At 39.2% G+C, this 21,752-nt stretch overlaps 2 protein-coding genes and 1 long non-coding RNA gene across 3 annotated transcripts in view; 1 reads left to right on the top strand and 2 right to left on the bottom strand.

Annotated features, from left to right (window-relative positions):
- The window catches only part of plpp4 (phospholipid phosphatase 4), a 62,076-nt gene extending 60,163 nt beyond the window's left edge, over window positions 1–1,913 (bottom strand). The window contains exon 1 of the mRNA XM_086045974.1: window positions 1,532–1,913. Within this exon, the coding sequence (XP_085902100.1) occupies window positions 1,532–1,620 (89 nt within the window). The 5' untranslated portion in view covers window positions 1,621–1,913. The remainder of the gene's footprint in view (window positions 1–1,531) is intronic.
- A 1,931-nt stretch (window positions 1,914–3,844) lies between these two features.
- LOC147139656 (uncharacterized) lies at window positions 3,845–9,587 on the bottom strand. Its single transcript, XR_015088614.1, has 3 exons — window positions 9,440–9,587; window positions 6,042–6,108; window positions 3,845–5,957 (listed from the first exon to the last, which is right to left on the bottom strand). It is a non-coding gene; the product is annotated as an uncharacterized LOC147139656 (long non-coding RNA).
- Window positions 9,588–9,638: 51 nt separating this feature from the next.
- The window catches only part of cdh23 (cadherin-related 23), a 183,499-nt gene continuing 171,385 nt past the window's right edge, over window positions 9,639–21,752 (top strand). Inside the window, exon 1 of the mRNA XM_086044818.1 lies at window positions 9,639–9,757. The gene's annotated coding sequence lies outside the window, so the exon portion shown is untranslated. The remainder of the gene's footprint in view (window positions 9,758–21,752) is intronic.

The following is a 21,752-nucleotide window of genomic DNA, read 5'->3' as shown; positions in this document are numbered from 1 at the left end:
CTTATTAGCTACACCCTTGAGGCAGATTTCAGGTAGCTCTTGATTATTATGAGCATGCGGTCTTCGTATGGCTTTAAACCACAATACACCACAGCACATCAGACACCAATGTGAATCACGCAGAGGGAACATATAACAGGCTCATTGCGACACTTGAGTGTAATAGCAGAATGAATTCTCTCTGACATGTTCCATTACTCAAGACACTATGAGTACACCGAATAAAGCCCATGGCTGTGTAATCATTTTAGTAGACCGACAGATCAACTAGCCCAAGGACACGTTTTAATGACAATATACACAAGTCATTTAGGCAGTGCAGCCACAAATTCCATATCAGAGGAGCCAATTTTGGACTGTTTTCCATTATCACTCCATCCATCCTTATATTTGTTTATTTATTTTTAATCGCGCTTAGGGTTGCGTGTGAACAGGAGCCAATCTCAATTGAGGAATGCTGCACCTTGGACTGGTTGACAGCCAATCACAAGACACATATAGAAAACCACTGAAACTGGCATTCACACTTATGGGCGATTTCTACTTCTCAGTTATGTTTTGGGGAATTTTGGAAGAAACAGGAGTGCCCAGAGAAGTCCGACGGAAGCACAGGGAGAACATACAAATGCCATACAGGAAGGCCAGAGCTGAGACTCTCAGAACTGTGAGGGAGATGTGCTCACAAGAAAAGAAGAAAATAAATAAACATCACGTCATATTCCAAGATAGCCTTCCCACCAGTGCCGGCCCGAACAGGCCCCGAGTAAAATATAATTCGGGCCCCCATCACATCATATGGGATTTTGATGTTCAGGTCACCTTACATTTTTTAAAATATTAATATGAGGTGACTGAAAGTGTAATGATTCGCCCAATGTCTGTACAGGCGGCATGGGTTCAGGTCCCACGCACTGACAATTTGAATGTGAGTTTGAATGGCTGTCTGTCTCTCATGAGCCCTGTGATTGACTACTGACCAATCCAGGGTTAGTCTGCTTTCGCTCAAAGTCAGTTGGTGTAGGCTTCAGCTCCCCAAGACTAAACAAGATAAGCGATGGACAGGGAGGATGGATGGATGGATGGATGGATGGATGTTTAATGTGTTTGGTTATGCCTCTGGTAAGCTGTGCATCCTACCACCACGTCATTCAATTCATCATGTCAAGGTCAGCTTTCTCCAAAAGTACTAAGCTTTATCTTAAAGCTTCTCTGTCCTACCAGTTTACATAAAGGTAGTATCTACTTTTGGAGAAAACGGAATACATTTCATGGGAATAACTCAGATGTTAAATGTAAAAGGCTGTACAATATCGTATTTGTTGTTGCAACCTGTTTGCTTCTCACGCTGGGTTGTGTTTTCTGTCCACGGTTCTGAAGTAATAAAGAGCGCCCCTTGCTGGCACAATGGTATCAATACAGCAAAGGGGAGTCGAACACATGCACTTGATGCCTTGAAGTACTTGAGCAAAACCATAAATCGTATCAATTCGTTGTCATCAAACAATGGGACGACTATATTGACTTTACTCACGCAAAAACTCCGAAGAGCATAACTCGGATACCAATCTCCAAAGCCAGGTCACGCACTGTTTTCCGTCTGTCTGGTGATGACACGTTCATGGTGCTGACTCAACCCGTCAAGTGTGACGAACAAAAGGGGGTTCTAGGTCCACGTTTCAGTGTTACTTTTGTAATCCGCCTGGGGGGTTGAAGAAAAAAAAAAAAAAAAGAGGAGTTCTTCACACGCTGCGCGCATCCATCGTGACACCTTGAGCTTTCTTTGCCTTTCTTCGTTCTCTTCACCCTCCACTTCCACCGGTCCGCTTATGTCCTCATCGGGGGTTCTTTTAATTGCAACTGTGATCGTGACAGCCACTACTTTGTCAAGTTCAACTCTTCCTCTACTCGATGAAGCTGACACACACGGAGTTAGAGAGGAGGAGTGATAGTGAGGTGTAAAATAAGTCAGCCTCTCTCTCTCTCTCTCTCTCTCTCTCTCTCTCTCTCTCTCTCTCTCTCTCTCTCTCTTTCTCTCTCTCTCTCTCGCTGCCTCTCTCTTACTCTCTCTCTCTCACCCCCCCACACACAGAGTGCAAAATACAATATTTAATCAAAAGAATGTAGTTTCATAATTTTCTACGATTCCAGATTACAACGACATATTTGTTGACATGTATTTCAGTTTTAGTACACAGAACCAATCCACATTTGTGGATTGTTAGAAATTAAAGGAAGGGTTCTTTAATTTTACATGAGTGGTTTGATTCGTAGTCATTAATTTAGCTTTGAAAAAACACACAAGAGCGGACAAATACACCTCTATTAATATATTTCACGTTTATGGCAACTTTTACCACACTAAGGTACATCCATGATATACGAGATGTAATGTGTGTAATTTACTGCAGGACAATAGACACACATTGGACAACAAAGTCAAAGAACCTTGGCATGTTATTCCACAATCTTTACAAAAAGTGTACTTAACTTTTGTTGAGCCCCCGTTTGCAACTGCACAAGAACAGGCAGGCACACATGAATGTGCAGGGAACATTTCTGGGACAAGGAGTGATTTACAGTTGGCGAGGGGACATGCCACGAGGTGACATTAAAAACAAATGTCGTGCAGAGTATTTTTAAGAAGCAAGAAGTGGGAGTTGCTGTCTGCCGCACTTCCTGGTGTACTCATTCTCCAAAGTGTATTTTGTACTGTCAAAAGACGGCTGCTTCATTGTTCATGTAAAATATCACTCTCACTCTGTCGACTTATTTCATAATGTTGGGGTGAAATGATATGGCTTCATTTTTCAGGCTTAATGCTAAAGGTGCATTCCATTCAACAAAGCTGTGTGTATATCATTGTGCAATTTAGTTTAACGTTGTAGTGCTGTTCATAAGTAGTAAGGAACGATGCTCACTGAAATACTCCATATCCCATGATGCATTGCACTGTAATTAATTTTACATTTCTGTAGCATTGTTTGTTTATTAGTTTATTGTTGCAGCAAGCTAGAGTTACTTTCATTATCAGTGCAGAAACTTGGTGTTAGGGAAAATGGCTCATATATTTTAGAAATGGGTAATAAAAGCTTTACTTGGTTGTTTAATTTCACACTTGATGAATGGGCAGGCACCCCAGAGAGCCAACTATTTGTACATGAGCACATCAAAAGTCAATTTTCCATAATATGACACATTTAAGTTAACAGCGGTTACTTTCTTTTTACACTAGTATGACAGTAACAAATTAAAAATTGAAAGAGTAAGGTGAGGATTGTTTCTATTTTCATTAATTTCGGATTTTGGACAAGTGAATGGGTCATTGGGTTTAAACATTCCATTGTTCATGTACAGTGTCTGAAACTTGATGTTACCTTTCTGTGGCCGAAAAAGGCCACATCAAAAGTGTCCTGTTCCCTGTTGGGTCTACCCAGCCCAGTATGCAGACTTCTTATCTCCTCTGGGTCTGCAAAGCCAGACCTTGATGAAGGAACATTGCCAGTTTACCTGCAGGCCATGAGCCCTGGCCTACACCTTGTGGACACACATGAATATTTAATGAGCCATAAAATTGTTTTCCTGCTGCCCTTACCAACATTGGCATGTATAACCACTAGTGTTTAGAGACTTTGTAAGAACATATTCTACCAGGCCTAAATTAGCAATTGCGCATGTTGCGCTTTGCTGTTACTCATGAGATCTCCCATTAGCAAGGCCGGTGACTGAGAGAAATCAATGGACACATGCACACATAAGACTGAAATCTTTGCTTACTCTCTGTGAAAAAGAAAAGAAAAAACAATATAACTAGAGCGAACATTAAATGATGAAAGATTCCAAGGTGTGCGAATATTTTCTGGCAGTTTTATTCCAAGCTGCTGTACATCTACATTTTACCTCTTAGCATGAAGGTACTAATAGTTCTGATGATTAATACACGTTGCTGACAACAACATTGACAGAGACTTTCTATACCTTAACAAGCATCAACGGGAACTTGTGTTCACACTTCATTACATTCAGTCAACCTCCCGCCCCAACACACACACACACACACACACACACGCACTCGCAGACACACACACACTTCTGTAATGCCCTCCAAAATTAAGTCTGACATACAGTGTAACTCTTGTTAAATATTTCAGCAAATCAAAGTGAAGTTAATGACAAATTGCTTGTGATCACCATCCTTGCATAAGGGAGCATACACCATACAATGTGGAGGATATCCTCTGTGACAAAGTGACTCATGCTGCAGAGGGATTAGTTCAATAGGCTCCTTCTGTTCATTCCATTGGCAAGTTCTTACTGGAGAGCAGTTCTCAAACATGCTTAATGCAAAGTTATTTTTAAATCTAGATGAAATTACAGATGCGTGCAGCCAGGATTCCGTTTCATTCTACTCCCAACACTACAGAATTCTACATCTGCATTTTTTGTTTGTTTGTTCTTTTGTTTTTCCTTCATTTCTTCATGTCAACTCCCCTGCCTGAAAAGTTGCAAGTCTAGTTGAAACACAAAAGACTGCATTGTGCGTGTGTGATTCTACAAATTTTGTGTGTTCCCCAAGTTTTTGGGAGGGATCTAGCACACAATCAACTTTGCTCTGTTTGCAGATGGAATTCAAACGCTTTGACAATTTGCAATGCACTGTGAGACGACTCGTTTGGCAGCAGTATTACTCATCTGTTGAAATCATTTTTATATCATACTTTTGACCTCACTTGGAATTAGTTTGAGATTAATGTCACAAATAATAGCTCGTTATTATTGGCATAGACAAAACTGTGGGTCTTTAAGCGTATTACGCTTGGAGTAAGCGAATATCAATGCTGAGGCCATCAATGAAACTGATGATTATTCTGACTTTTATGACACTGTTGACACATTGCACTCAATAAAATATCTGAGCTGCAGTAAGAAAGGAAGAGTCATGCAGTACAGCTATCTGTTTAGGGCTTCGTTGTGTGTGTGCAGGTGTGTGCGTGTGCGTGTGTGTCTGTGTGTGGGGTGTCTTTATCATTTTCTTTGCTATAATGTCATCACTTCACCTTTTAATGCTAGTTGCTGGGCTACTTTTGTAGGAACAGTTTTATGGGTATAATAAACTACTGGCCCTAGAGGGAAAAAAAAAGAAAGTGAAGCAGCACTAAAAACAAATGCGCATCCATGGTATGAATTGTATCCCAGGTGAAAAATGTGTTTGAAATATAGACTTCATAAAAAGACACTGATCGTAATCAGTGTCTCAATATCACAACAATATATGCACTTATAAAACACAAAGTTGCTCCTTTAATTTACCCTATCCAACACAGCAGTTTGAAAAAAAAATACAGTATTATCTACCCTAAGCAAGTCTTGTTTGAGAATATATTGTTACATAAAGATTGATTTACTCATTGCAGCATTGTTGAGGACAGAAAGTCTGCAGTTAAGTCCACACTCTGACTGCATTTGAAAAAAGTGCACATATTTGCATGAGATTAAGAAGTATGTACACTAAACAGACAGCAAAGCTCCCCTGCAAATTATTTTCTCTTGTGCAAGCAAATTTTCATCTACATGGTTCTCTGCCATCTGTCATCACAGATAACAATTACATTGGCTGTGAGGGTCACAATGTATACACTGGAACCCTAATGGATTACGTTTTTCAAACTTTTTTGAGTCAAGGCACATTCATTTCATTGAAAAAAAATACCGCTGCACACCACCAGCTGAAATTGTGAAAAAGGAAAAGATTATTTTAACAATATAAGTATTATATTGTTTAAATAAGCATTTTTTAACATTGAAGAATGACGTTATATTATAACGTCTTGAATAGGAATTAAATAAACACAAAGAGAAGGTGTCACTGATGGTGTAGTAGTACACACGCCTGAGTTGTGTGCAAGCAGCGTGGGATCGGTTCCCGCTAGGCCGATGGGCTCCAGGACCTCCCAGCGACCCTGTACAGGATAAGCGGTTTGGAAGAAGACATGAGATAAACACAAAGAAAAAAGTATTTTATAATGTTTCATATTGATACTTACTCAGTGTGAAGCATGGGCCTGTTTGGATAAACATGCGTCACCAATTTGCTGCTGCTGCTGTCACCTGCTGGTATGGAAGAGTACTAGAGTACATGTAGTATAGACATGATTACACTGCCAGGCGCTAGACCGCACAAATTAGATAATTTCCCACTGCACATCTGACAATATCTCGCACCACACAGTTTGAAAAACACTGGATTATACCATGCATCTCAATATGAATGAAAATTAAAATAGTCTTGTTGCTCTGTGGTAGTGGGGGATGCTGGTGTAGCAATAGTATGAAGAAGGTGCTAATCAATTTTTGGCCTCTAGTATTGTAATAAAGTGAACATATCACAAATAAAACTGCGTGTCTGCAATTCCAAAACATCTGTGTGGCAGATGGATTATTAGACAAACAACTATAAATCAAAGTATCCCGGTGGGATAAACAAACAGAAGTTGGGAAACACGCCTCCATCTTAAGGCATACAACCACAACCCATTGCCGGCTACTAACTGAGACGAGTGTAAGAGCCACTCTCACAATTCACTGCTGATTATGTTTTTGTTACTCAATTAGCAGTTAATAAAAAAAGATGTAGCAGTCCCAATGTTAGGAGGCCAAACTCTCTTCAGCCTCCGGCACCTTCTGCATGACAGCTGTTTGGTCATTAACACACGACTGCGCTGCTCAGGCACTCTTTCGGTTGGTGCATAAACAGGCAGCTGCTCCATGTTGAAACAGGAGGTAACATGTCGATAATATGAACAGCATTGAGCAATGGGTTTTCTAATCTCATCTGTTGAATCTGAAGTTAAGTTTTAAGCAACGTCAAAGTTCACATAAGAAGTGTTCATGAATTTGCTCTCTATGAATTCAATGATGGTACCCTCCTTACAGTAAAAAGAAAGAAAGAAACAATGGCAGCGCCATCTTTCATCATCCTTCTACAAGTACACTCACTATATCTTCTCTGAATGTGGCCAAACAATCAAAATCTGGTCTCTCCAATTTTGTCTCCAAAACCTGTAATCTTGGCTGTCCCTCTGAGGGTCTCATTTCGAATTATTATTATTATTATTTTTTTTATTATACAATGTATTTATGATTTCCAACTTTTCCAAAACAAAACAAAACAAAAAGAGAAAAAAAACAAAAACAAGAAAAACAAAAACAAAAAAAACAAAAAACAAAACAAACACAAAAAAAACTCTCTCTCCGCGAAACAACAATTAATTCTAGATATAGAAAACATAATGAAGAACAAACAGGGACTCGGTTTAGTTCAATAACATTTCAAGCTGGGTCACAATGTTCAAAAAAGTTGTCCAAATTGATTGAAAGACATCTAACCTTCCTTGATTTGAATCCAAAATTTTCTCTGGTGTACAATATGACAGACGTTCATTAGTCCAGTGTTTTTCATTGGGGGGATCGACACATTTCCAATTCCCGAGTATACACTTTTTCGCAGCGGTTGCTGCAAGCAATACAAAATATTTTTTGTTTGAGTTCAGATTAAGTAGAGTTACATCTCCCAACAACCATATACTGGGATCGTTTTCCAAGGATTGCCCACATACCTGAGAAGTTACTGCAATTATGTAAGACCAGTATAGCTTCAGACAAATGCAACTCCAAAACATGTGCAGAAGGGTTCCAATACATATAGTACACCTTTGACATTGATCAGATATATCATTCCTCATTTTATTCAGTCTATATGGTGCATAATATGTTCTGTGATAAATATTTCATTTCGAATTCTATTCAATTTGTTCACTCTTAAAGAGAAACATTTCATCCCCGCCAGCTCCTGCTCTGTTTCCTGTCATTTTTTCAGTGGCACTAAATCCAAGCTGTACATGGCAGGCCTCTCCACTAACTTCTAAACATTTCCCCTGATCCAAGCAAAGACTATAACATAACCCACTTTTCTCAACCTACTCCAGTCTGCTTGGATCTGTTTCTTGTGTGTATCTTGTCGTAGGCTATCTCCATATCTACAAACATACAATTCAGACCCTTCTGACCATCTCTGTACTTCTCCATCAACCGCCTGAAGGCAAATTATGCATTTGTGGTATTCTTCCTTGGAATGAAACCACTACTCCTCACAAATACTCACTTCTGTTTTGAGCCTAGCCTCTCTTACTCTTTCCCACAACGCCATTGTATGACTCGACTTTATTTCCTCGATAGTTCCAACAACTCTGCACGCTTCCCTTGTCCTTATAAATGGGGAAAATGTATATTGGGGAATTTGATTTCCTGGCAAGTCTATAGTTGTACATGACACTTTACAAATGACCAATCAATATGACACGACAAGTAATAAATTGATCTAAACTACGGTAACCTATCACATAAATGTACTGTACATTCAATGTCAATTTTAAGAGCAACAAATATTTCTGACAGCGAGTCTTCAAAAAAGGAATAAAAACAAACTTTTAGACAACTTTTCACAGTAAATGCAGATATGTGTTGATTGCAAGCACGCTCTGGGTCTCTTCGGGCTAGTTTTGCTTTCATTAATGTAGACCTACAACAGGGATATGTTCCACCAATGTGCTGAGATAACTAGTTGGGGTTGTGATTGGTCTAATAATAGATGCTTTGTTTTGTTTGGTTTGCATTAAATACACAATACGTGTGGTCAAGACTCGAAAGTAGAGCTCTAATTTAAGGGAAAAAATGAGAGCATGCAGTAAATTTAAGTTCCACTAGAGGGTAGCACAATCTTGCACAAAAAAAAAACGTTTGACCATAATGTATTTTGTCTCTACAAAGTTGACTCTCATGTTGAACTTAAACCTGAGTATCATACTACTTTTTCCCAGAAAGGAAAGGAATACATTTCCACAATTCCCTCCTGTCCACAGCGGGGCTATAACATGAATGGTAATATATTGAAATCAAATGTTTAACCCCTTCATTTTTTTAGCTCCACGTGTTAAATATTACATTACAAGAAGTGCACGCTTGTCTTAAAACGTGAAATAACTTAATCCTTCCTACACTAGATGGCGCTATTGTTGTGGCAGATACGGAGCATATCAATAATAATGATGATAATAATAATAATAATAATAATAATAATAATAATAATAATAATAATAATAATACATTATGATTTAAATTCAATCAAATTCTTAAGCATTCGCTCATAAGCTATTACTGCAAGTGAAATCTAAACGTTTGTCTGGCTCTGTGAAGCTTTTTCATGATTATTCATTTCCCGTTGCATATTTTACCAAATATATTTGAATTGTACATCTGAAAAGGTGACGAATTACCCAATTTGGAAATCACATTTTACACAAAGTTTGTGCAAAAGTTTCTGTCATGATAATCAATTTAATTTTTTTACCACAAACTACTGTGTAGAAACAGTGACTTTTCTTACCTGCACAGCGTCACAGTATGGAACACTGTCCGGTGGACAGCACCTGTGCGGGAAGCCAAATTGCGTAACGAGCTGCGCACTATAGTGCGGCGTGCGTGGTTTGTGCGTGGCTCCTTTGCAACACAGCGGGCGTGCAATGGGTGATGACCAGGGCGAGCGGCACGGTGATCGAGGTAAGGCAGCGGGAGAGATAGTGTAAAAGAGGCAGGGAGGGAGAGAGGGAGGAAAAGAGGGGATCACATTCTTGGTGAGGCATCACAGCAGGACAAGAGATCCAATCGAGAGGTTGTCAGCCGGAGACGGACCCGGACGAGGAAGGTAGGATGATACTAGAATGACTTCAACCTAATTATCACCCTCATCCTTATCGTCATCAGTAGTGTATTTAGTTGACTCCCCTGTGAGTTGGGGAGAATATTGCGTTGGAGCACGTTTTTACCTTGGATTAATCATGATTCTTATGCATAACCAGTCTCGTTTATTTAACACTTTGGATTTGTTTTACTAGTCTTTGTTTCTTTTAAAATAATACATCCAAAAATGGAGTTTTTTAAGTGGATTTTGAAGGATTTTTTTCTGACATGACAGTTGAATACGATGTCAAAGTACATTAAAAGTTTTCCGACAACTTCTGTTATTACTGCTTGTTTCATTGACGTAATTAAGTGGCGAGTAAATGGATGATAGAGCGCATGCGTGGCCAGAGGTGTCAGGTGCTCAATATTATCTCAGGTAGCTGCACAGTGACTTCAGATGTGCCTGCTGGAGAGCGCCTTGCACACAATTACTTATTCATGCATCTGTAACTCGATGCGACGTTAGTTTAATGCTGTGATGACTCCAGAGTTTTAAATTTAATTTTATACCGGCATGATGCTAATTTGTCTGTTTTCATTATCACTGGCATTGAGAAAACCTTCAGAAGTCACAATTGGGTAAATTATTTTTTATTTTTTCCCCAAAATCTAGACGATTGGTTAGTCAACACGTGTAAGGTGTTATTTTTACAATTTCTTGACCAATTAAAAGTTGTAAAAATGGCTTGCTCTCTTGATTGATGCACTATAATGGTTAACCAAACATGCCGTTTTGGGGATCTCCTAAAAAAATGACTATTTTGGAAGTACACCAGTAATATTCAGATTTTATTTATTACCAGTGCCTTAATTGGGTCAAAGTATTTACATTAAAGTGAATACAAAATTAGTCAAGACTTGTTTGTTTGATGCAAAATAGAAAAATGCCATATGTTTGTTTTCAACTTATGGTGCACTAGATGATAGAAGACTCCATTAGAGCAATCTCTTTTGAAAGAATCATATAAATATTCATTGAAGTAGGAGATATGATCAGAAAAAAAGAATACCCAAGACTAAAGATGAAATAAAATCTAACAAATGTGCCCATGCATATTACAAAATTCACTTGTGAGTTGCAGATGTACGAGTGAACTTTTTGTTTATTGTCAATTTGTCATTGAAAAAAGATAGACATGCTCTGTCATGGTTCTATTTGCAGGTTTTCCATCAATCTGTCTCTTCTCCTAAATGTAAGAAAGTGACAAACATGGATGTTCTAAACAAATGTGTAAAAAAAAAAAAGTCTTGTTCTATCATCGTTAATTCAAGAAATACAAGTTTTATGACTATGATAAGGTGGAAGCTGCAGCCTTTTTCTCATTTGTTATGTAGTGAGCGTATGTGTCTGACTCTTGGCCTCTCTGAGTGTCACTCTCATTGAGCGTCACACTCATGAAATTCATTCAGAACAGGGAAAAAAATCCGAAATGGAGAGTCCATATCTGACACGTTGACTGACAGACTCAAATGGAACACAATATAAGGAAGAGAGGACTGTGCGTTATGAGGTCTTGGAGTGGAGGCAAAGCAATGTGAGCTCAAGGAAGGACTTCAGTGTTATCAAATTGGAAGAGGCGTAAAAGTGTCGAGTGGGGAAAGGGGGAGAAGGCGATGTATGATGTGGAAAAACTTGTTTATTTTGTGGTGGTGGTTGCTGGCATGGTGCCTGTAATAATTCTTGTTGCATTGCCATGTGGAAGTTGTGATGAGCCTTCATCCTTTGGGGAAAGCTCAGCAATGATTGCCAGGATGTGAAGGCTTCTAAATATAAGCTCGTCTCGTATATATATGTATTTGATTAAATCAGACTGTGGCCCATTAATATATGTTCTTAATCTTTGCTGCTTTAACCTATCTGAATGATTGGTTGTGCATGTGTAGGTGCATTTCAAAAAGTGTCATTGAACACATTAGATGCACTTGCACAATTAAATAAGCCAGTTAAAAAATCAATTTGCAAAGTTAACTGCTCTTGATTGGCATTATCAGAGATATGTAAATGTAACAATGTTTATCAGATTGAAAAATGTATGGTGGAAGTATCATTGAAGTTTGCTATAATGTATCACACTGCAAGGTGTTTGAAATAGCTATAATGTATCACACTGCAAGATGTTTCAAATATTGCGGTTGGGAATATAATGGGCACAGTGCGTGGCACTGTCTAGCGTTGGCATTCTGTTTAGTGTGTCTGCAAAAGCATCAGCAGTCCTGTTGAGTGCCTGTTCTGTTCGTACTTAAGTGGGTTTTATATATATATATATATATACACACAAACATTTGCAATAGGTTCTCATTTAGCATTTCCTGTTTTAACCAACACTTCCACCTAATTCCAGCTGTGTGTTGTCATTAAATCACCTGAGGCAGCCAGGCAGAACTAAAAAAGAACACATGTTGGTAAGAAGGAGTGGAAGACTGAGAAAATTATCCTGCTCAGTTGGATGTATTACTGGGAAGGCATCAATTCCATGATTGCACTATCAGGAGAAATTTCACTGATTTTATTTTTCTTTTAGTGGTTTAGACATGCAGCACAATGCAAATCATTGACAATACTTTAATATTTATTTTGCTTTAACTGTGACCCGTCCCAGTTGTACCCTGCCTCTTGCCAAAAATTTGATGTGATAGGCTCCATCATACCGTGACCCAAATGATAAGAAGTTTGTGCAAAATGGATGGATAATTTGAAAATACAGAAAACATACAAAAGTGAGAAATGGATTGATTTTCATTTCACACGATTTAAATCTCTGAACTTTCTATCAACGCCCATAGGATATAATTTTATGAATCTTACACACCTGTGGAACTAAAGTCTGCCATATAAATCAAGCAAGCAGCAACTTTAATCACTGTGCTGTGTGACAAAATCTTTATTTTTTTTAATTTTATACACGGAATGTGGCTGCAATGGTAGGTGGTGACCCAGGACAGAGGAAGAGACAGTGAGGGTGAAAATGAAAGGGGCAGCACTGCTGGATCAGGAGGGAGGTGAAGTGTTGAGATGCAAAGGTCATCTGTGCTGAGGAGCAGTTACTGTACTAAATGGTGTATTTTGACTTTACAACAGGATAAAAAAAACAGCAGCTGTTGCAGGGCCTCTCATTCTCCACACAAATACCGGGAGAAACAAAAGGAGATGAATGCATTTCTACAGGCTGTTGTCTGCCCTCTGACACTGCCTGTTTGTGTTTATGTTGTCTTCTGTATACACGAGTCTCTGCTGCCAAGTGTATTGCAAAATATGTTGGTCAAAGGACACGAGACTGTGGTTGATAAACAACCACAAAAGACTGACTAAGAATTCAAGGACGGAACATTCTTTATGGATGCATTGAAGGTCTTTTTAAAATGTATTTATTTATTTATTTATTTACAGAAGGGTAGAATTGACTGTAAAGGGAAATTGAGAATGCTGATATCATACTGCTAAAAATATTGTCTGATGCATACCATGCATATCTTGGGACACGCATAAGTAAGATATATTAAGGCACAAGTTTGATGACAATATTTTATTTTCACTCTGAAATGCAGTATTCCCTCGCTACTTTGTGGTTCAGTAATTACGGCCTCAGTCTATCCCGTGTTTTTATTTGAGACCATAACTCAATATATTGTAGTTTTAAGTTACTATTTTTCATGTTTTCTTGCTATATTTCTTTCTTCTAAGACGGACCTTTCAAAAAAAATAAAATAAAATTTGATGGGAAATTTGTTTTACAAAAACCGAGACAATGGACATTAGACAGCTCGTCGCCCACAAAATCCCTCATTTGTGTTCGGAAATACGCTCTGAGCGTTCTGCTTCACTCAGAACGTTCGGAAACTCCGAACATTGTTCAAATGTGCCATTCAGTTATTCAGAGTGGCCCCAAAAACGAAGCACAGTAGTGCAGGCAGTACAAGGAAAGTAAACTGTTGCGTTCAGAAATTTGTGTCGAGTGGGCTCAGCCTGCGACAACACACATGGATGACGAAGCACCTACTTAATAAAGATCTTCAAATGTTTCTTTTTATCTTAAAATGGCTTACCTAAACAGAATCCCGCGTCACAATGTAGCCAAAGGTACAATCCTGGTTGATTAATGCAACTTGGAATTCCTAGTGGAAACGGAAACAATGTTGCCGTGACTACAGTTATCTACTTCAGTACTACTGGCATGCAGAAGTGGCTTTTACTTCGTCTGCTTTAGAAGAAGAAATAGACAAAGAAGTCAAAGTCATGGAAACGTGGTTTCGGTTTCCACAAGGATTTACAAGTTGCATATATCCACCGGGATTGTACCTTTGGCTACAATTCGATGAGGAATTCTGCTTATAGTAAGCAATTTTAGATAGATTTAATAAAGTTACTAGGCGGACGTTCTGTGATCCTCTTGTGCTGTCGAAGGGAGAGCGCGCTATACTCACATTAATTTCTGAACACAGCCTATAATCAGCAGCTTGGAATTTTTTTTCATTTTTGTATTTTCAAACTTAAAGCAACACTGTGTCATGTCGGTTTTTGTTGATTATGGCGGCGCCATGTGGACAAAAGCGGTAGAGTTTTGACAAAAATCAACCACATTTCCCATGCATGCCAGCACGTAGTGTCGTGAAATACTGAGCTGTCCTTATAGCGAAAAGAGGAAGTGAGTATGTCGTAAAGAAATTCAGGACATTAGTATTGTTTTGTGTGCCAGGGTTGATCCCATCCTCCTCAAAGTTGCTTTGTGCCAGTAAAAACGATACAGACCCCCTCGGAGCATGAAGTCTCGTTCAACTACTGTACTTGTAAGTCAATGTTTCATCAAAAGAGTTGTACAAAAAATTTATTAAGGTCTATTTCTTGCCCAGTGCTGCTTTAAGTGTGTTTAGAAGTATGTGAATTGTGTAGTGGGTTCTTAATCACATTTCTCCACACTACTGTAACTGCCTGATGTCTACTACTTTTTGTTTGGGCCGAGGGATCCGTCAAGGGTCGGCCAAGGTGTACCCTAACTGTTTCATCAAGTCGGCACACTCTTTCCAGCTAACCTGTCCGGAATAAGCAACAAAAGCAAAAAATCCCACTACTAATGTCGTTAGCATTTGTGTCACATTCACTATCTGTGTCCACATCTACGTTCACAACAAGCTATTTTGTAGAGCACATTAAAACTAACATATTGAGCTGGACTTCAATGCATCAAACTTGTGTATTGAGTATTGTGTATTTCAAACACGGAAATTATTTTGCCATTTATCGCAGACCCTTTGGATGTGGGTTGTTATTTAAATATTTGATTCTGGTAGGACATATTACCACACAGGAGCTGGTCTGTAGACATCAGGATATGATATAAGTTATTTGTATTGTATTGTCAAAGAGTTGCAGTAGTGCCAGTTAGCTAGTAACGCCCCACCCATACAGACATTGTGTTCAATGGCGGCCATGTTTTAAAACTAATCTTGCTCAATTCTCAGGGCATTTAATCGATCACTACTAGACCGTTCACGTTTTCTTGGAAGACATTTCGCCTCTCATTCGAGCAGGCTTAATCAGTTTGTGATCAAAGACTAGCCAGGACAGCTCCAGACTGAGGGGATGTTGTAGGAACTGTGTATTTATTCTCTAAAGTGGAGGCATGCCCACACCAAGAATGGTTTCACTCTTTTGGGATGGACTGATGAAGCATACTCAGATGAGAGGTGAAACATCTTTCAAGGCAACCTGAACAGTCCAGCTGTAATCAATTCAATGCCCTGAGAATAGAATGACCTAGATGAATGAGAATATTTTTAGGCACGTTATCTTGCTCAAATTTTAAACAGATGTCTATGTCAGTCCTGTTAGGCTGTGTGCCAAGTTTGACAATGTTTTTGGAAAATACAATCTGTAGAAGAAAAAATACCAGGAGAGTAATATTTGTTGCCTCTCTGCAAAAACAATGATGGAATTGATGGCCAAAACACATTTTCAGCAATAAAGATGCATTTGTCTTTCACAAAAGACTAAAGTATTACACAGAAATAATCCTTATTTCACTGACACACTTAGCAGTAATGTTGGCACTAATTGCTTGACATTTACTGTTTACATTTACTGTCTTTAGTCATCCTCATCATTGACAGTTAACCATTGCACGAGATATTTTCTATATGATCTGATAAAGTGCTTCACGATGAGGGATGTAACATGGTATGCCCTGTATCTTCGTAATAATCACTGTCACCACAGGTGTTGTGTAAATTGCACCGTCTCCCACTGTGTTTGACACAGTTCCTCTGTCAGTGGTTCCTGGTAGCATCTCCATTGTAAATACAGCGGTATATGTTGCAGTAATGTCCTCTCTTTGCCTGACAGGGATTTTTCTTTTATCCATCATTGAGAGGGTGTTTCTGCCAAGCTGTTCAATAAGTCAGTCGGATGGGAGCCTTCTTCATTTCTAGTGAGGTGGTTTCACTCTAAAAAGAGTTAGGTCAAAAATAACGCAAAGAGCGTAAAAAAGGGACCGAGCCAACGTTTTTGTTGATAAATTGTATTAACGGGTGTCTACTAATGCTATCTACATGTCATGGTCATTATTTTATTTTGACATTTTAGTGCATGTTTGTTGAAATCTTGAATTTGGGGCAAAAACCGTCAGTGTGGTGTCATGTTCAGGTACAACACTGCACTGCACTTTCTGTCCTCTGGATTGGAGTAGCAGGTAATCCTGACGTCACTCCTGGAATCTTGACGTAGTTGCTCTGCCACCGTGTTGTATACAAGCGGCTCAGTCTCGTGCACAAGCGAGTTGGAATTGGAATAGTAGAGTTTGCGAACGTCTTAATATCAATTTTCAGGTTAGTGATTTGTTAGCATGACATTTGCTTAGTTTAGCTTGCCATAGGATGGACAAGGTAGTATTTTTTTAGTCAGACCATGCCCAGCCCTCTGCCCCCGATCGAAGACTACGGGCATTCAGTGTTGGTTTTTGGCCTTGCCGCTTTCGGGCAGAGGTTTCTCCAGAATCTCTGAAATCCTTTATTGATATTATTGAAATTCCTAAATTCCTTGCAAACATACATTGATAAAGGTTTTTCTTAATCTGTTGGACTATTTGCTTACACAGCTGTTCACAAATTGATGAAGCTTGCCCAATCCTTGCTGGTGAACAGCTGAGTCTTTCGGGGATGCTCCTTTCAGACCCAATCATAACCCACAGCTGCTTACATCCAACCTGTCCATTTATTACAAACAGGTAATTTTTGATAATTACCCAACTTTCCCAGTCTTTTGTTGCTCCTGTCCCAGTTTTTTGGTAAAATGTTGCAGGCATCAAATGGAAAATAAAAGAATATTTGAAAAAAAATCTCAATAATGTTCATCAGTAGAACATTATTAAATGTGATACATTGACTTTGTTGTATACTTGATTGAATATACCGTAGGTCGAAAAGGTTTTGTAAATCATCGTATTATTTTTTATTTATGTAATTTACGTACTTCATTAGGATTGGGGTTTGGAGTACAGTTTTACCAAGTTCGAGTATACCTTTTTGTTTATGGAGCACTATATGAACTGCTGTTGAAATGTCACCATGTTTGTCTTGTCATGTCATTCAAATGAGCTTTGCCGAGTCAGCCTTTAAGTGTCATGTCATGTTTGAGATAAAGAGTTCAGGCGGGTAGGACAGAAGTCATTACGTAGCTCGTCAGAGCAGGACTGCACCTCCGCCCCCCTTGACAAAGCTAAATGTCTGTTAATCTGTCTGATCATCTGTTAATGACTGACTGCTTTTTCATGAGCAGAGAAAGAAAACTGAAAATGATCATTGATTTGCTGGGATAATCCATGTCTGAGGCCCACCTCTTTCAGTCTTAAGAGTGCTTTTGAGGTTAAAGCAATAAGAGGCAATGGCCCTGCAATCAATAACTTGGAGTGCAGTAAGCCTTAAGAAACAGTACAATGTCTTTGGCGGTATCCCAGCGGATCCACATATTACTCATCTCTTTATACGGCCTTAATCACACATTACGCTTACATATGCTGTAAAACCAGTGCTCATTAAATAGACGTGGAGCTAGATTAAGCTGTACCGTGCCCAGCGGGAGCCATATGTGTTCTCAATAGGCTACATTTAAAATGGATTTAGTACAGGAACCAGGGCATGTCTGCGAGTGTTATGAGGGTAATACAGTACACTGGACTTAATTTAATACATCCAAAACAAATCCATTTCTCCATCCATTTCCTATATCACTCGTCACTCATTAGAATTCTTGGTGAGTTGGAGTATAGCCCAGATCATTTTGGGCCAGAGACGACGGGGTACACCATGGGGTCACATGGTCGCCAGCCAAACACAGAATTCACGGCACCTGGTATTCCCGGGTAACACCCTAACCTCTCCCATCCATTCACGGACCAGACCTGACACTACTTCTCAATCCACTCATACGCCGTTCTTTGTGATAGTACACTGTTTCCATTTTGTGCTAAAAGCCTCTGGTGAATTTCAGCCCCTGATGCACCTCCTAACATTAAAGAATCATATGACTCCGCATTGTTCTTTACTGATACTGATACTGATACTGATACTGTACTGGTACTGTGCAAGTGAAGCGGCCGTTTTTTATGAATGAAAACCAACATGTGTAAAAATCGATCGAACAAGTAAATCAGCTGATTGTGATCACGTGGCACAACAGTCAGCGTATGCATGAAAAATTGTGTCAAAAACAAAAACTAGATTGCGCTGCTGAGCTATGTACGGATGGACACACCCTCATATGCATGTGCGTATACAGCGCTAGGCATTTTACAAAAAATTGACCACCCGTTATTTGTCATCGGTCTGCAGCGAGGATACCCTTCTGTCGTCCGTCATTTGCCTTTTTTCAGGGTGGGAAAAATACTACCCGTCTATAGGCTGATCTGCCTCTAATTTTAAACGGGCGTCCGTCAGCGAATCGGACAAAACTTTCACTAGCACCCCACCCTCCCTATATATATATATATATATATATATATATATATATATATATATATATATATATATGAAAAGTGACAAGTGACCAAAATAAATGACACAAAAGGCAGTACGAGACTGGTATGAGAAGCTGTCATGGGTGAAAGCAGTGAGCATAAGATGAACAGGGACCCTGGCAGAGAAGAGGGAAAGTGAAGAATTAATAAATTGTGACAGTATAGTCAGTGGAGTGGGACAGCGCCACGGTGGGGAGCAGCTTGCATCAGCATTCACCCTGCTGTTTAGTCCTGTCCTACACAGTTTAATTGCCACATACATAAGTGAGTGAGAGGAACATCCCAGCATGTCCTAATTGTGTTTTTACACTAATCACTAACCTGTGTGCATATCTGACTTAATTGGATTCACCTCTGCTCATCTGACTGCAATGTGAAATGTGCACATGTAAACATAGTAATGCTCGTGAAACAAGAAAGAAGACCGTTAAAATGTGGATTTGTAGTATTTACTCAGTGTGCCACCTGAATGGTCACAGATACCAAGACTTTATTCTCTGGCAATGCTAAACCTAATTTTTCTATGATACACTGACAAAGGCTGAAGTGACAGCTGAAACTGTGAGAAAAGAAAGAGACTTTTCTCTTTGTCTGGAAAAAAACTAACAAACTTTAACCCTATTTAAAAAGAAGATGCCATATTGCTAATAATCCTCTGAACCATGCTGTAATAAATGGCTTGGCTACTATTTGGAAATGTATAATTGGCTGAATTGTCTTGGACTGAAGGAACTAAAATGGGCTGAAGGCAGTACCATTGTCACAGTGGTAGCCAATCTGCCAACAATTCTATGTTTTCTGTGAGTACTCTGGCTTCCTCCCCATTTCAAAAACATGCATGTGAGATCAATTGAAGACTCTAAACTGTCCATCTGTGTGAATGTGAGTATGAATATGTTCTATGTTTTTGTCTCTATGCTGGTGCCCAAAGTCAGCTCAACTACGACCTTAATGTAAGTGGTATAGAAAATTGATGTATGAATGGATGGGAAATAGACACCTCATAAAATTTTCTGCATAATATCAGTCTTGGAGTGACCTTGACTTAATATCAGTGCACATGTTGCCATATTTTTGTCAGATATAAAATGGATATATTTTTTCCAATTGTGCTGGAAACGATTTAAAATTTTGGACTGCTTACAACAGCAACCTAAAAATGCAATGCATATTTTATGTACAGTACATCGTTGCAGCATGTGGGAAAAAATACAATAAAACAGAGGAAGCCAATTTAAAGCATACTCTATACAACTACCGAGCATTCAATATATTCCATCTTCTTCACATTCAATTGTAAATCTTCGCTGTTTTGTCTGAATTTAACCCCACGCAGTATCTCTAAAAGCACCACTATGAATAGACAGCAAGCAGCAACAACAAGGAGCATATGCATTTTATTTTATTGCTGTCACACGTTTTTGTACTTAAATACATATCTGTATTCTGCTCTTTTACTGTCAGATAAGTGCAGGAAAAAACGGTGCAACCCTCATCCGAAACCGTGAGGGCACTTGGGACGAGAGGAATTTAGAAAGATAACCCTTCAAAATTAAATTGCTACCATTTAAGATTGGTCAGTATTGCAAGGCTGCACAAGGACATTGGACGATTGGAGAGGGAGAAATAGGAGTAAGATGAAGAATGTGTGTTTGTGGGGTGGGGATGGAGACAGACATCACAAAAGGCCTTGCTGGCCTTCTAAATCTGTCTGAAGTGTCTCAAACTCATATGCCAATGGATTTAAATATTTCAAGTATGAATGACCTGAGTTGTGCCACAATGATCATTTCAATTAAGGCAATGCATCTAATACCATATCAGTATTAATAAAGTAGAGCAGAGGTGAGAAGGCACAGAATTGCATTATTGTTGAATTGTGAACCAAAGTGAAAAAAAAAAAAACAGTCCCGAGTGGGGACGGCACCTTGTCGACATCATTTAGAAAAATTGAGTGTTCATTGTCTTCCTCAAGGAAACTGTCAGATTTAGGCAGAACTGAGAGCCAAACTGATGATATTACAGTTGCTAGGGATGGGCAGTGGTTGTGGTGGCGTGGAGGCAGAAAGGCGGGTGGGCCCAAGTGCAGGGAAGCAGGCAAGCTAAATACTGGGAAAAAAATCACAATAACAAAGTCCAAAATTCAGAAAAGTGAACGTAAAACTCGTGAAACAGAGTGAACATTAACTCAATCCAGACAGATTGTTTTTATTTTAATTTTTGTTTCATATCTACTTTTGTTGTCGTTTAATTTTGTAACATACAGTATAGTACAGTACCCTTGAATGCCAAGAAAAGAACCTTTAAATAAAAATCATTATGCCTATTATTATTACTACAATGAGGCACACCTGGAGAGGATAATAGTGAATAGAGAGAGCTGATAGTAGGCCAGCAGAATTGATGAGACCATGCAGGTACAGACAAAGACATGACATGTTAACATTTTAACAAAATCCTGCATATATTAAAATCAAAAAACAAAAAAAAATCAAGACAAATCAAGGCATCTGGGATGCCAGACAGATGGTGCTCAGGTGGATGGCCAGGATGGTACAGGTACATGGTGCTCTGGCTGCAATGTCACGAAATCAAATTTGGAGCTGTGAGATGCTGCTTAGCTGGAACTGTTGCTGCATTGGCCTCATCAGCTTGTTGCCATGGGGGTTCAGGGACGGCAGAGTGTGCAGGCACTGGAGTGGGTGAACGGACTTGTACCATTGGACGTGAAGTGACAGGCCTGGGCCCATTGTCACCTACTTTATAGGCATGGAAGGGATAAGTGTTGAACAAGGTGATGGAGAAACTGGGTGAACACAACGACGATGACATTTACTTGGGCGCCTCCACTGACCACCACATGGCGCTCGTTGTGGCCGAAAAGGTACCCAAACAAAGGTTAGCGGGAAAAGAAATAGATGAGGACACACACAGATCAGAAAAAACGACGTG

The sequence above is a fragment of the Filicampus tigris genome, chromosome 11 (genome assembly GCF_054856515.1).
Source record: "Filicampus tigris isolate MCC_2025a chromosome 11, RoL_Ftig_1.0, whole genome shotgun sequence".
Classification (NCBI taxonomy): Eukaryota; Metazoa; Chordata; class Actinopteri; order Syngnathiformes; family Syngnathidae; genus Filicampus; species Filicampus tigris.
The sequence above is the reverse complement of the archived record's forward strand: the minus strand, read 5'-3'. Positions and strand labels throughout refer to the sequence as shown.